At 41.8% G+C, this 13,034-nt stretch overlaps 3 protein-coding genes across 3 annotated transcripts in view; 1 reads left to right on the top strand and 2 right to left on the bottom strand.

Moving 5' to 3' along the window:
• The first annotated feature begins 1,981 nt into the window (after window positions 1-1,981).
• On the top strand, window positions 1,982-3,768 carry LOC125011782. The gene is made up of 6 exons (XM_047591111.1): window positions 1,982-2,170; window positions 2,442-2,584; window positions 2,675-2,742; window positions 2,973-3,101; window positions 3,229-3,324; window positions 3,410-3,768. The coding sequence occupies exons 1-6, from the start codon at window positions 2,060-2,062 to the stop codon at window positions 3,496-3,498; spliced, it is 636 nt and encodes a 211-aa protein (XP_047447067.1). The 5' UTR covers window positions 1,982-2,059; the 3' UTR covers window positions 3,499-3,768.
• Window positions 3,769-6,173: 2,405 nt separating this feature from the next.
• f2r (coagulation factor II (thrombin) receptor) lies at window positions 6,174-8,877 on the bottom strand. The gene is made up of 2 exons (XM_047591108.1): window positions 8,602-8,877; window positions 6,174-7,862 (listed from the first exon to the last, which is right to left on the bottom strand). The coding sequence occupies exons 1-2, from the start codon at window positions 8,669-8,671 to the stop codon at window positions 6,652-6,654; spliced, it is 1,281 nt and encodes a 426-aa protein (XP_047447064.1). The 5' UTR covers window positions 8,672-8,877; the 3' UTR covers window positions 6,174-6,651.
• An 85-nt stretch (window positions 8,878-8,962) lies between these two features.
• iqgap2 (IQ motif containing GTPase activating protein 2) overlaps window positions 8,963-13,034 on the bottom strand; it is a 29,949-nt gene continuing 25,877 nt past the window's right edge. The window contains exons 31-38 of the mRNA XM_047591107.1: window positions 12,374-12,476; window positions 12,152-12,293; window positions 11,316-11,403; window positions 10,961-11,173; window positions 10,723-10,883; window positions 10,434-10,577; window positions 9,862-9,970; window positions 8,963-9,605 (exon numbers count right to left, since the gene is read on the bottom strand). Of these exons, the coding sequence (XP_047447063.1) occupies window positions 9,492-9,605; window positions 9,862-9,970; window positions 10,434-10,577; window positions 10,723-10,883; window positions 10,961-11,173; window positions 11,316-11,403; window positions 12,152-12,293; window positions 12,374-12,476 (1,074 nt within the window). The 3' untranslated portion in view covers window positions 8,963-9,491. The remainder of the gene's footprint in view (window positions 9,606-9,861; window positions 9,971-10,433; window positions 10,578-10,722; window positions 10,884-10,960; window positions 11,174-11,315; window positions 11,404-12,151; window positions 12,294-12,373; window positions 12,477-13,034) is intronic.

Raw genomic sequence — 13,034 nt, 5'->3', positions numbered from 1 at the left:
TATTTTAATCATAAATCTCAACCATGGAGCCATATCGCCATCCAGAGGCTAGCTAAAGAAATGTCTTTGGAATGTAATTTTAACAAGTAATGCTGTTATAGCGTTTTGATAGGTCTGTATTCTACAAAGCAAGACTGGTTAGCCTAGCCTGAATATAACCTACCTTTCCTTCTTCTTGATATTAGTTAGCGTTGCTTACTATAATCATTTAGTTACATGAATTACGATATAAAGGAAAGTCGTAGAAATGAATGAATGTTTCTGATAAGGTGTTTTCATGCCAACATGATGTTTCATTGAAAGTGTTTGATTTCATGTTTCTTTCATCCTACTTCTGAGTTCAACATTGTGAGAAGTACACCCATTGGTTAATACTCTCTTATGAAAGCACTGATATGTTAATCATCGTAAGGCGTGAAAGACCAGTGTCATAACAAAGAGACACACCCTGGGGAGTTGATAAACTAGCGTCAGGCCATTCTTAGTTTAGTTCTCTTCTCTCTCGCAATCCAGTTCTTTCTAGTTCTAGTTCAGTTAAGTTCTTGTTAAGTTTTTGTTAAGTTCTCTCCTAGTTCTTGTTCTCGTCTCAGTTCTTTTCGTCTTTGTGATACTTTTTACTTTAACTCAAAGTTTTTGTGGCCCACCAGTTGGCGTGTTTAAGTTTTATTTTTTTGTATTATTCTCTCCACGTTTAACGCATGACTTTTTCAAACGACAAGCTGATTTTTACTTTAACTGTCAAGACAGTCACACATTAATAATATTTTTGAAGATATTTTCGGCCAGCCATCGGAAGTATTTTTCAATTCCATCATTGACCACCAATTTTTAACACACGCCATCAGACTCTGCTGCACGGCAACTTCACAGTTGTCACTTTTGTCTACGTGATGCTGAGGAACACTTCGCTGTAACTGATGCTGAGGTCTGGACCTGGATGACTGTCCATCAGACTGCTCTCAACGCTTCGGTACTGCTGGTTTCCCTGAACATATCGCTGTGGAAGATTGAGCTAACCAGGATACCGTTTGGTCACCTGATCCTGTTGTTTGGAGCAGCATCCAAGGAGTTTCCATATGTAGACCATTGCCCTAATATTTGAGCAGAGTTGATGATTGTGTTATAACTAAAGAAACTTTAACACATCTAAATAATTAATTTAAGAAAATAGGTTTGTTTGCGTCCTCATTTTCATTCATACTTCTCACTTTCGTTAAACTCATTTATTTTGGTATTCTCATCATTTCCCATTACTCTACTACGTTACTACTTACTATGTTATATTATTCGTCATGTTATTTATTATTCACTATTCGCATTTGTAAATAAACCACATATTTCACTTAAGTCGTTGTCAGAATGTCCTTGTGAGCTGGAAATAGATGATCCCTGCACTGAGAGCTGACGCCTCAGATATGATGAGATTGACTATTTACTAATAATTAATATTGATCCAATATTAATTGATTTATTCTCACAGTGAATTCTAAGTCTGTGAGTGGTGCCCCCTTTCCACAAGTTCAGTTATTACAAATAAATGTTTAATAACTTATTTCCCCTACATGGCACCTTGCCCAAATTCATTCAGTTGCAGCAGTGTGGGCAACAGAGGACTGTTGAGCCAGCCATTCAGTTCTGAGTAAAAGAAATCTGCATGTCCCTGCGTGGTCTTTAGGAAACCTTTCCCTGGTGCATTTTGCAGGAACCTCCTCCTGCAAAATGCAAAAGAACGTCTGTCCAAGGGGGTGTTCACGTATTGAAAGATGCTGAGGTCTCGCTATTCAGACTCTGCCAGCTGGCTATTATGCAACAAGATAAATAGGACACAAGCTCCTGCTGACTGGATGAAAAGTGAAACACTTCTTCCCCAGAGAGGAAAGACAGAGAGAAAAGAGTGTGTGTGTTTGTTTGTGTGTGTGTGTGTAGATGGGTGGGTTGGGTGGGGATCTGTGGCCCGGCCCACTGTTATGAAATCCTTCCCCCAGCTCCTTTGAGGAGGCTGTTGCTAGCAGGATCTCTGACATTGGTGTTGCTCTCTGGCTGCCTGCTGTCACGAGAAATGGCTGCACAGTTGGTTGTAGCTCTGCTGGCCCTCGCCTCCCTGAGTGCTGCATCAGATCTGGACTGCAAAGAGCTGGTTAAACCTCGGGTGCTGGACAGCCACAGTCCCGTGAGTATCATTTCTTATGAGCTGGTCATTTGAGGAGTGGCACAGTCAAAGCACAGTCATGTTTGTTTATGTAGCTTCTACTACATCTGATTAGCATGATTTTACATTTTATCTGGGGTTTAGCATTAGGCATTAATGAACCTCATTAACATCCAGTTTCCTGTGTATCTTGCATATGTCATGCTCTACATGGTTTCCAGATGAGTTATTTTATCTGCTTTTATCAATACATATTAGATTTTAGTAAAAACTACTCTTTTGCTGCTGTCAGATCTATGGGAAGTGGGTGCTTCACGTCGCGGGGTGGGACCAGCCCGGCCTGAAGACTGACCTGGAAGTGCTGGACAGCTCCTGGGTTGATCTATCAGCTTCCTCGGACAGCAACGTCCTGACCATCTACTGGGCTGACCGCCTGTAAGGACGCTGCTGTTCTGATACAGTTGTCTGAGATAATAGTAAATTAAAGGCTTGATGCTGACCTTTATTCCTTTTCTCTCATAACAGAAAGGGAGATAAATGCCTTCAGGGTGAAGCTAATGGCACCATCTCGGGGACAACCACTCACACAACTTGTACGTATCTCAGCATCTCTCCGCCGTGTTGTTTTCTGTTTATGGCTGACTCACTGTCGCTCTATGTGACGCTGGTGATGCATGCACTCAAATCACATGGTGGATTATATAAGAAAACAGTCACCCAAGACTCCAGTCCATAGTTTTGCTTTGCTTACAACCATTGGAGGTTTTTTAGAAGTAGTATGGGAACATCCACATGCACATTAGTTTCTATGATGTTTTCACAGTTATTATCAATGGACACACTTCATATCATGATGGGAAATACTACGAGACCTGCAGCGACTGCCTCCTCTCTGAAGACACCACTCTGCTCCCCGACGGCAAATCAAAGGGCCGATACATTTTCCTGTTTAGTAAGGCTGTTTTTGTTTCAACAACCATCACTCATTTTGGTAACATGGGTCAATATTGGGCACTACTTAAATACATCTATTTCCTGTCTTCTCTCCTCACTGCCTTTCTCTGGTCTCTCTTCTGAAGCACGGACAGGCGCTCTGGAGCCGTCCGAGTTGGAGACCTTCAAGAAGCAGGCAGAATGTCTCAATTTCCTGCCGGAGTACATCTTTGGAGGCACAAGTCAGTTGCCATTTCAGCTATGCATCTCCCGGCATTAAGGGCAATTCTTAATCTCGTCTTGCTGATTTTCTATGATTTTTCTCAGATCTGTGTCCTGATGAAAGGGAATCTGCTTCACCCGCTGCAGAGGACACACAGACTGAAAAAACTGGGACCGAGCCAACTGCGAAGTAGAGCTCAGAAATGCCACGGCCGTGTGAAAAGTCTCCAGACAAATCCAGTTAAACACATACTAAACACTGCTGTTATGTGATCTGCATGTGCACTCATGTAGTTTTGTGCTGTGAAATAATTTCCTATGTGTCTTTCAGAATTCAAGGCCTGCTGGTGTCGTCATCGAGCCAGACCAGAAATATGTAGTCTGATGTGTAGACCAGTTTATTAAAAATCTTGTGTAACTATTGTCACCTGGTTGGGTGTGGTAAATAAAAACAGTTCTCACAATCTCTATGCCATTTTGTAGCCATCATTGCTTGTTTAGAAAGAGTTTTTAGGTTCAGAGTGTCAGGTTTTTATAAAATTTGTCTAAATTAAATAAGGTTGTCAGGATCATCTTTTTCAGCTAAACTACCAGAGCTTCTCCAAAATGCATCACAACACATAGACAAAGGCCGTTGCTGGGTAACAGGACTTTAAAGGGGAGGAGAAAAAAATGTCAGACTTTTAAACTGTCGCCACATGGATGAAAAGCAGCTCCAGGTCCCTTTTAAAGGTTTCAACAGTCCAAGACCAGTCATGGCACTTCGCCCGAGTTCATTCAATTGCAGCAACTGTGAGCAACAGAGGACTGTTGAGCCGGTCATTCAGTGCTGAGTAAAAGAAATCTGCATGTCCATGCGTGGTCTTTAGGAAACCTTTCCCTGGTGCATTTCGCAGGAACCTCCTCCTCTCCCTCGTATTAGCACTTCTTTTGTTTGCAACCTCAGAGGGAAAATGAATCAGACGTTTTCAGTTGCAGGTTCGGGAACATCCTCAGTCTGACCATGGCTCTGTCAGTTGTTGTGTTTCTGTTGAGTCTCACTTCCTTCAGTGCTGCGTCCGCACCTGACTGTAAGGACCTGGTCAAACCTTTTATGCCAGAGGACCCCAAACTGGTAAGCTGAGTTTTTTTATGTCCCATTCATTCAAATGAGTGTATTGGAAGACAGTAAGCATACTCTTTCTGCATTAAGGTATTTGGAAAATGGGTGTACGTGATGGGAGCTGGCGACCCTAAGCCGTACCACAATGCTCTGGCGTCTCTGAAAAGCTCCTGGGTCGAAGTTTCTCCCACTTCTAACAGTCAAATTGTGACACTGCGTTGGGGAGATCATTGCTTGTGAGTTCAGTTGTTGCAATATGTTAAGCAGACTCATGCACATATTTTTAAGCTCACCGAAATCTCTTGCTTGTTCCTCAGCAACCGGTGTATCATGGGGGAGGTGAACGCAACAGTCTCAGGAATTGCCACCACATTTCGCAGTAAGTGAGCTACCAACCGGTGATGATTTGAAATGTGATGCCACGAATTTCCACAGTAACGGTACTCCACACAGAGAAGGCCGTGGAATAATCTTTGCTCTGTACCTTTAAAAGAAAACCTCTCGGACCACAAAGGACACATCCTGGAGACTTGCCCTGACTGCCTGCTGTGGACCGACACCTTTCGGAACGGGGACGTGACCGGAAGATACATCCTGCAGTTCAGTAAGTCCCGTCCTCCCTGACCCAGCTTGATTCAAATGTCCATACCCCATTCTGATTCTTCTCCTCCAGCAAGAACGGGAAAAATAGATGGCAAAGATGTAGAGATTTTGAAGAAACAAGCCGAGTGTCTGAACTTCCAAGAGGACTTGCACAGCTACGATGGCCTAACAGGTCAGTAACCAGTCAGTGAGCTTTGATGACTGTGTTCCAAACCAGTCATTCTTCTTTTTTAATACATTTATGTAGCACAACAGGAGAATTTTTCCACCAGCATAAATTATGAAACCTCATATATTTCTACATTATGCTCAAAAACTTTCCTGTAACATAGCTACTATCATCACTGGTACTGTTTCATGCTGCTATCCTCCCATTTATTTATTATCAATATTTCTACATGTTACTTTAAAGGTGCACTGTATTGACACGAAGCTTTCTAACTGAATAATTGCTTCTCCATTAACACTAGCCACCCCTACTCTCCCATGTACCATGCATCACCTACTTGCTTGCCCTCTTTCTATATTGTTTATATGCTACATATAATACATGCATTCCATCTGTTTGTCACATCTTCCTCCTCTGTTTGTCTGTGTCCACCCAGCCGGAGGGTTTTCATGCTATGGTTTCTGGAAAGAGCCTTGAGAAAATTTGGATTGAATTGAACCTGGAGACATGTCCCCCAGCTCAGTCTTTGCTTAATATAACACAGGTGTTTATGACAAAGTTCACAGCTTAATGCTTCCAGATGTGTTAACAAAATATTCAGCTCGGGAGCAGCACTAATTTCAATAATAGTATGAAATAATAATGGTGAATAGTGTTGTATTTACATAGTGCTTTTTCAACCCTTTTGTTGCTCAAACTGAATTAACTGGCAACAGTAGTGGCAGTTTCTCAAAGCCTTACTGCTCAAAACCAACTTACACAAATTTCCACAAGATGGAGATGTGGCGTTGCGAAACCCTGCAGCCTCCAGCTCCATTATTTTTGGCATAGCTGCAATGCACGTGGTCAGGAAGTTCAATCCATCCTGCTCAGCAAACCGTCTTATTACTGCTCATCCTGTCTCACGGTTTGCTTCGTTTGTGTTTCAGAGCTGTGCCCCGACGATAAAGAGACTGCAGAGTGAGCATCGGGAAAGAAAGAGAGACACGGAACTGGACAACAACATGTATTAAGGAATAATATGTACAATGTTGTTGTTGTTGTTATTTGTTTTGACTGAATTACCTGTACTTTACACACACTGTACTGTATTTCCGGCTTCATCCATGCGATATGTCAAGAAATCAATGATCCAACCTCCTTTACATATTTTCTTAAAACATCCGTAACAAAGATATTACTACACTCATGTCTTATATTGTTTAGGAAAGCAGTTTTGGTTGAGATAGACTAACTCTATGATTTCCATAATTCACTGAAAATAAGAATAGGCTATATGATTACAAAATAACACAAAATGTTGTTTTTATGTAAACATGTTTCTTTCGATACAAATAAATCTCCACTTTTTTTTTTCCTCATCCAACCTAAGCTTTTTCTTAGTAGTGATTCAACTACACACTGAATCTGAAGTATGACAGTGTGAGAGATAGTTTGTAAAGTTTCTCAGTGACAGACTGCCCGTGTCCATTTTCAAGCCTCCAGCCTGCTGTAATGGCTCCCCTGGCCAGTCTGAACGCTCTCCATCTTGCACGCTCTGATGCTGTCCGTGCAGTCGCTGCTTCCAGCGCTGTGAGTTTCCGCCAGACGCTTCCATCTCAGCAGTGACGCCACCTGTTTCTGGCACTGAGACGAGCCAAAGTAATAGAGGACTGGATCCAGGCAGCAGCTGAGGGTGCCTATGCACATGGACAGCAGGTACGCCTGGTAGGAACTGTCGCTGGACCTCTGGACCACCTGAACATAGTGGACCATCAGGATGATGTTGGTGGGCGTGAAGCAGACCGCGAACACCACCAGCACCACCACAGCCATCACCACGGCTCGAGCCTTCCTGGAGCGGTTCTCCACGTTGGCCGCAGCCAGAGCCTGAATGATCCGTACGTAACAGACGACAGTGAAGGCGAGAGGGATGAAGAAGAAGACAGAGGAGTAGATGGGGAAGAAGTAAAGATAATACGTTTGTAGGTTTTGCACATCCTGCACATCGTGGCAGGTGGTGATGCCGAGATCTGATAAATGCACGGTCTGTCCGGAGAGCAGGAGAGGGAAAACTCCTCCCAGAGATAACACCCACATGGCAGCACACACGGCTGATGCTGCCTGAGGGCTGCGCCACGTCAGGGAGTTCGCGGGGTAAACTACAGCCAGGAAACGGTCAATGCTGATACACATGATGAGCAGGACAGAGCAGTACATGTTACAGTGGAAGGCCGCGGTGACCACTCTGCACATGAAGGGGCCATAAATCCAGTTGTTGCCATGGTAATGATAGGCAATCTTGAAGGGAAGGAGCAGGCCGAACAAAAGGTCAGCGCAAGCCAAGTTCAGCATATAGATAACGGCCGGCTTTCTGGGACGGATGTGGCGCACAAAGATCACCACGGCAACGAGGTTGAGGGGCACACCGATGATAAAGACCAGGGTGTAAACGGTCGGGACAAAGCTTGTTGCCAGGCGACCCTGTAGAAATCTTTTGGTCTCTTCTGAGACAAAGTAGTGCTTATGGGAATGGCGTTGTGGGCCGTGGTGGCCGTGTTTTTTCACAGGTTCCTGCTCCAACTCTGAGCCGGAGCCCTCATCATAGGTCCAAAGGTCTTCCACAGACAGGCCGATGTAGTCCACAGGCTCATCTGTGACCATCACAAAGTGTCCAGCAAAAGTCCGTGGGAGGGACGCAGAGTCTTTAGAGAGACACAAGGGAACAGAGCACAACGGTGAACAGCGATTTTTAACTGTCATTCAAAAGGATATAAAACACAACACTTTTAAAGGCTTTTGACAAGAAACTACTTTCGCCAACATTCACTCAGGAATTCACATATAGTGTATTTCTATTTTTATGGCTCCATACATTTCAGAGGTTATATTTTTTCCTGTGCTCGCTTTATTTATTGAATAACCTTAGTTACCAGTCGGAGATGCACGACTAAATTGCATTGAGAAATCACCACATTGTTGTAATAAAACTGTGGTAAATCATTATGGTTAAGCACTACGCATTGGAGTATTCAGCGTTCTGAACAATACTCAGTAGTTTTCATATATACTTTTGCATTGTGCATAATTTTCTTACCCCTAGAAAAGATAGTATCTTACAACATAAAAAAAACAACAACTATTAAGTCATAATTCTGCTCAATTTAAAGTATATATTTATGGAAATATTTGCCCTAAGACTTGACAATCCATGCGTTGACATAAGGATTTGAATGTAAGACTTTTAAAAACAGGTTTTACAGTGTGACATCTCCACTTTTACTTAAAGATATATATTGCAGGCTTGTGGCATCTATTGTATACAGAATGTAGTTATTTTCAATTAGATGATGATTCACCAAATTTCGCTTCTCTGAGGATGCACAAAGTAAAACCCAAGATTATGTTATGAACTGTCCCAGAGAGATATGTTGAGGTACTTACCATTTTTCAAGGGGAGTGCTGAGCTTTGCAGAGAAAAAGATGCCAACAAGCCTATTAACAGTGGCAGCATGGTTTTACTGTATATCCTCCAAATATTTTACAAAGGAGCTGGAAGTATGTTTGCCAGAAAATGCACTGATGTCTCTTTCCATCAGCATCAAAGAAGTTATGACAGGACAGTGAGGACACTCCGCCCCCTCCTCGCTGCATATCTCCTCCCATTTATGAGGAAATAAAATCTAGAGACCAAAACTCAAGGCAGGGGAAGGTTGGCGGACCAACTGAGGAAATGGATGAAGAAAGAAGACTTTGTAATTAGCAGAAAAAATTAATAATAAAAAAAAAAAAAAGAAAGCGAATGTCAGATTGGACACAAGTCATTTATTATGCACATTAAATATAATAAATCATTTATTTGAAGATAATAGTTCCATATTAAAAATACATCAGTTGTAGCTTTTAAAATTGTTGAATAGTTTATTACTTAAAACATTTTTCGTTAAATGCTTTAATTAAAAAGGCACTGGTAAACTGGGAAAATTGCTCCACATTTCTGAACAGAGAAACTACTGCCACGTTCAGAGTTTCCAGTTTTTTTTTTGTTTGGTTTTTTAAAGATACAAGGTGACAGTGTTTCCCGTTTTTTTTTTTTTTTTTTTTTTTAAACATACAAACATCAATGCCATTACAATTTAATTCTTAAAAATACATTACATTTACAGTTACCACGTGGAAAAATACAGAACATTTCATTTTGGTGTGATCCATCAAATTATAAGCAGACGAAACAAAACGCTGTCTTGAACCAGACTAAATTAACTGACTACTATCAGAAGGCACAATGTGTTTCCTCTCAGTCTGCTGCTTTCTCCCTCATGCACTTTATATTTTCATTTTCCATAGAATTTCTTGTTCAGGAGGAATATGAGCAAATTGACGTTCACTTTGGCTTTGTCGAACATCTTCATGACGGCCACGCCTTCGTACTGTAGCTGTAGGAGGTCCTGGAGACAAAATATCACAGAGGATATGAGAAATGCAAACAAACCCGCTGATACGTATTTGCACACTGTACTTGAATTTTTTTTTTTTTTTTCTGCGGTCTCACCGCTGCACATTACAATCTGAACTGAAACAAGTTGTTTTTTACTGCTTTATGACCATGAGATTTCCCGTCCGTCTGATCTGTCATCAGGATCCATTGTTGACTACTAAGTGGCTTTATTGCATGAAATTCTGACGCACTTGGGAAATGTTTACCTGGAAATGAAGCTGGACTTTTTCCATCTCGACCCCCATAAATTTGGCCTTCACCTCGAAGTCACCAACTTCCTCAGTGGGTGAAATCTCAAACATGACATTTTTGAACCTGAGAAATGTAAGAAAAGAAACAAAACAAAACACAGAAGGATAATCAGTTTACAAGTGTAGTTCATCTGGGCATGTCAACAGAACCAAGTGTTCTCCACTTCCTTCCACAGTAACAGCAGTGAGAATAAAAGGTTAGACCGGGCACGATGAATAATAGACCTAATGATATTTTTCTTTCCACACAGATGTTAAAACAGCTGACAAGACACATTCCGAGTAATTTATATCGAAGCAAGTATATAGTAAAGCCCAAGTATTTAGGACAGATACTTTCCTCCCCTGTTTAAAGTGAACTATATCCTACTGAGGGACATGAACAAACTACAGATTATTGTTCTAATAAATACACTGATGCAGTGGAACAAAGATGTTCACTGGGAGACAGACTTGATCATCACAGACTTATCAAGACAAAGAGTGGTACATTAAGTACAGAAAAGCTGGTGAACCATGTAACTCACTGGTTTGTCTGAAGACCCTCTATCTCCAGGATGACTCCCTTCTCGTGCAGTCGCCCTGCGGTGTACTTCAGAGACTGGGGTTTCCACTTTTTGCTGCCCTTACTGTCTCCTTTGCTGTCCAGCTTTATAGATCGTCGTGAATTCCTGGACACAAAAAAACAGCCACATAATATGTGGAGTCTTGCTACATTCATCAAACACTAAAATCAAATGACAGGAAGCAAGATCATTACACACAAACAAAAGGAATGATTGTGTTCATCCCAACAAGAAAGAAGCTACTACTCACTTCCTGTTAAGGTTATCCAGGCACGTCTTGATGTAGGTGTCGTAGTAATTCATCTGGTCCTGGTAGAACGTAGTTTTCGAGTTGAGCGCCGTTAGAGTCTGCTGGAGCTTCACAAGCTCGGCCTTCCTCCTCTGTCTGTAGCGCCTTTGGTAGCGAATGTCCTGTCAATTATAGGTTTTAGTTCAGTAGTTGAACAGGCTGCAAACCTTTTAGCGCTTTCACTACCTTGCTTCCTCACCTTGGATATGTCGTTGATGAGGTCCTGGTATTTGTTGCTTGCAGTGACGAGGCCAGCCTGCTCCAGGCTGCGAAGATTCCTCAGGATCTTCCTCTTTTTCTGCTCGAGAGGCAGCTGGCTGTCCTCCAGTACTGCCGGGCTGCTCTTCAGCCCCTCTGGTGTCTGAGCATCCTGGACTGCCCTGCGCGCTACAACTGTAGTATGCTCCGTCTCCTTCAGGTAGCCACATAACAAGGGCACAAAAAATGAGTAAATTATATATATTGCTTTAATAAATAAAAGAAGTTTTCAGCCATACAGCTAGACATGAAAAAAACACAGTAATGATACCGGTAAAAATGTTTTTCTATATCACCTGTGGTGCAGTAGCTGGGGTCTCAAGAATTTCAGGCAAGGACTCTCCAGGCTGAATTCGAATCACATCCACTATTAGCTTTTTTGTCCTGATGCAAACACAGAAATAAGAATCATCAGTAAGATCCAAACTTTGTCTTTGGTTCAGGTGCAATGTGGACAAAACCATAAATATACAACACTGTGATCATCTGATGACTGAAAAATCAAGGTATCTTACCACAAAGTAAAATTCCCCCATTCCTAACCCATATATACATATATTGTATCATGTATAAGGCAAATTGTACATCAATCTTTATAAGCTACTGCAACTTCCTCATGAACCTTCATATGTTCATCCAGGTTTTCGTCTAAAAGCACCATCACTTTAGCTGTTGTTTTTATTTTTTACAATGCTCCATAGTGCATTCATAAAGCTTGATAAGAAAAATCAAGTTTTAATTTATATCAGTCCTTCCAGTACCAGAGCAACACTCCAGTGCTCTTATGCAGCTTATGCAGACGGATACATGTTTATAGGCAAGATAACCCCGGCCACAACAGCTCTTCCTTTTTGGACAGGATATGATAGAAGGACAGGAAAGACAATAAAGATATGCAACTGAGCGACAGCCTCAAAGAAACACAGACTGTGTTAGGAGGCTTAAAAACAGTGCACCACACAGCAGTCACAGCAATCCCAAGATCCATACTCAATACTTCTAATGTGAGTTCATTTGCATTTGATGCCCACTGCATGATCTAACAATGACCATTTACAAACTCTTGCACTCACTAAATTCAGACATTTTCCACAAACCATTCTGTTGAAGCGTCCTCCAACAGTGAACTTACTTTGTCATCAGAGTCTTCATGTCTTTGTCATCTCCTTCCAGCAGCTCAAACTTGTTGGTGAGGGTGAGGGAGATTTCGATCTTTGCCAGCTGAGTCAGAGCACTTTCTCTGCTCGGGTCGTTTGGGTCTACTGCTCCTTCACCTGATGTAAGCAGCACAGAAATTATAAGTATAGTACAGGAAATCTGTGATTAACGTGAATAGAAGTTTGTGTTGCCATACCAAGCAACGTCTCTACATCAGGGACGTCTCCCAGGTCCTGGAGCAGCTCGTGCAGCAAGTCATTGTGATCTGGAGAGATGGCCTCCAGATGTTCCAAGAGCAGCTGAAACAAGTGAGTTACATGTCACTCCGTGCTCTAGGTCTTCATAAACCAAGACTAAATCTGTATAAAATTCTCTGCGTGCAAAATGAAAGCTAAGGGGAACATCTGCCCAAAGGAACACGAGCATCACCTTCGTTCTTATTCACTGTGTGGAGTGAAACCGATGACAAAAGAGCACAGCTGGCTTTGAACTACTGACATCCTCACCACTATAACCCTGCAACCTTTTCCAGGGAAATGGTAAAGAAATATAATAAAAGGAAACAGGATGACGGTGGAAGACAGAATACTGAGTGGCTGCCTGACAAACATACAATAGAAAGTATGATATATAGAATAATACATAGCAATAAGCACGCAGATTGGCACAGTGAGAACCCAGTGAGTGTATATAAATACATTTGGAGAATAGGAGAAACTTACAGATAATTTATGTTAATACCTTTAACACTAGCAGGAAAAATAATTATTGTAGTACAGTAAGTTTGGGGTTATAGCACATTGTACATTTGACATTATAAGAGTAAAGCCGACAGATATAACATCAAGAAACAAGAT

The sequence above is a fragment of the Mugil cephalus genome, chromosome 8 (genome assembly GCF_022458985.1).
Source record: "Mugil cephalus isolate CIBA_MC_2020 chromosome 8, CIBA_Mcephalus_1.1, whole genome shotgun sequence".
Classification (NCBI taxonomy): Eukaryota; Metazoa; Chordata; class Actinopteri; order Mugiliformes; family Mugilidae; genus Mugil; species Mugil cephalus.
This window is presented reverse-complemented; position numbering and strand designations above follow the sequence as displayed.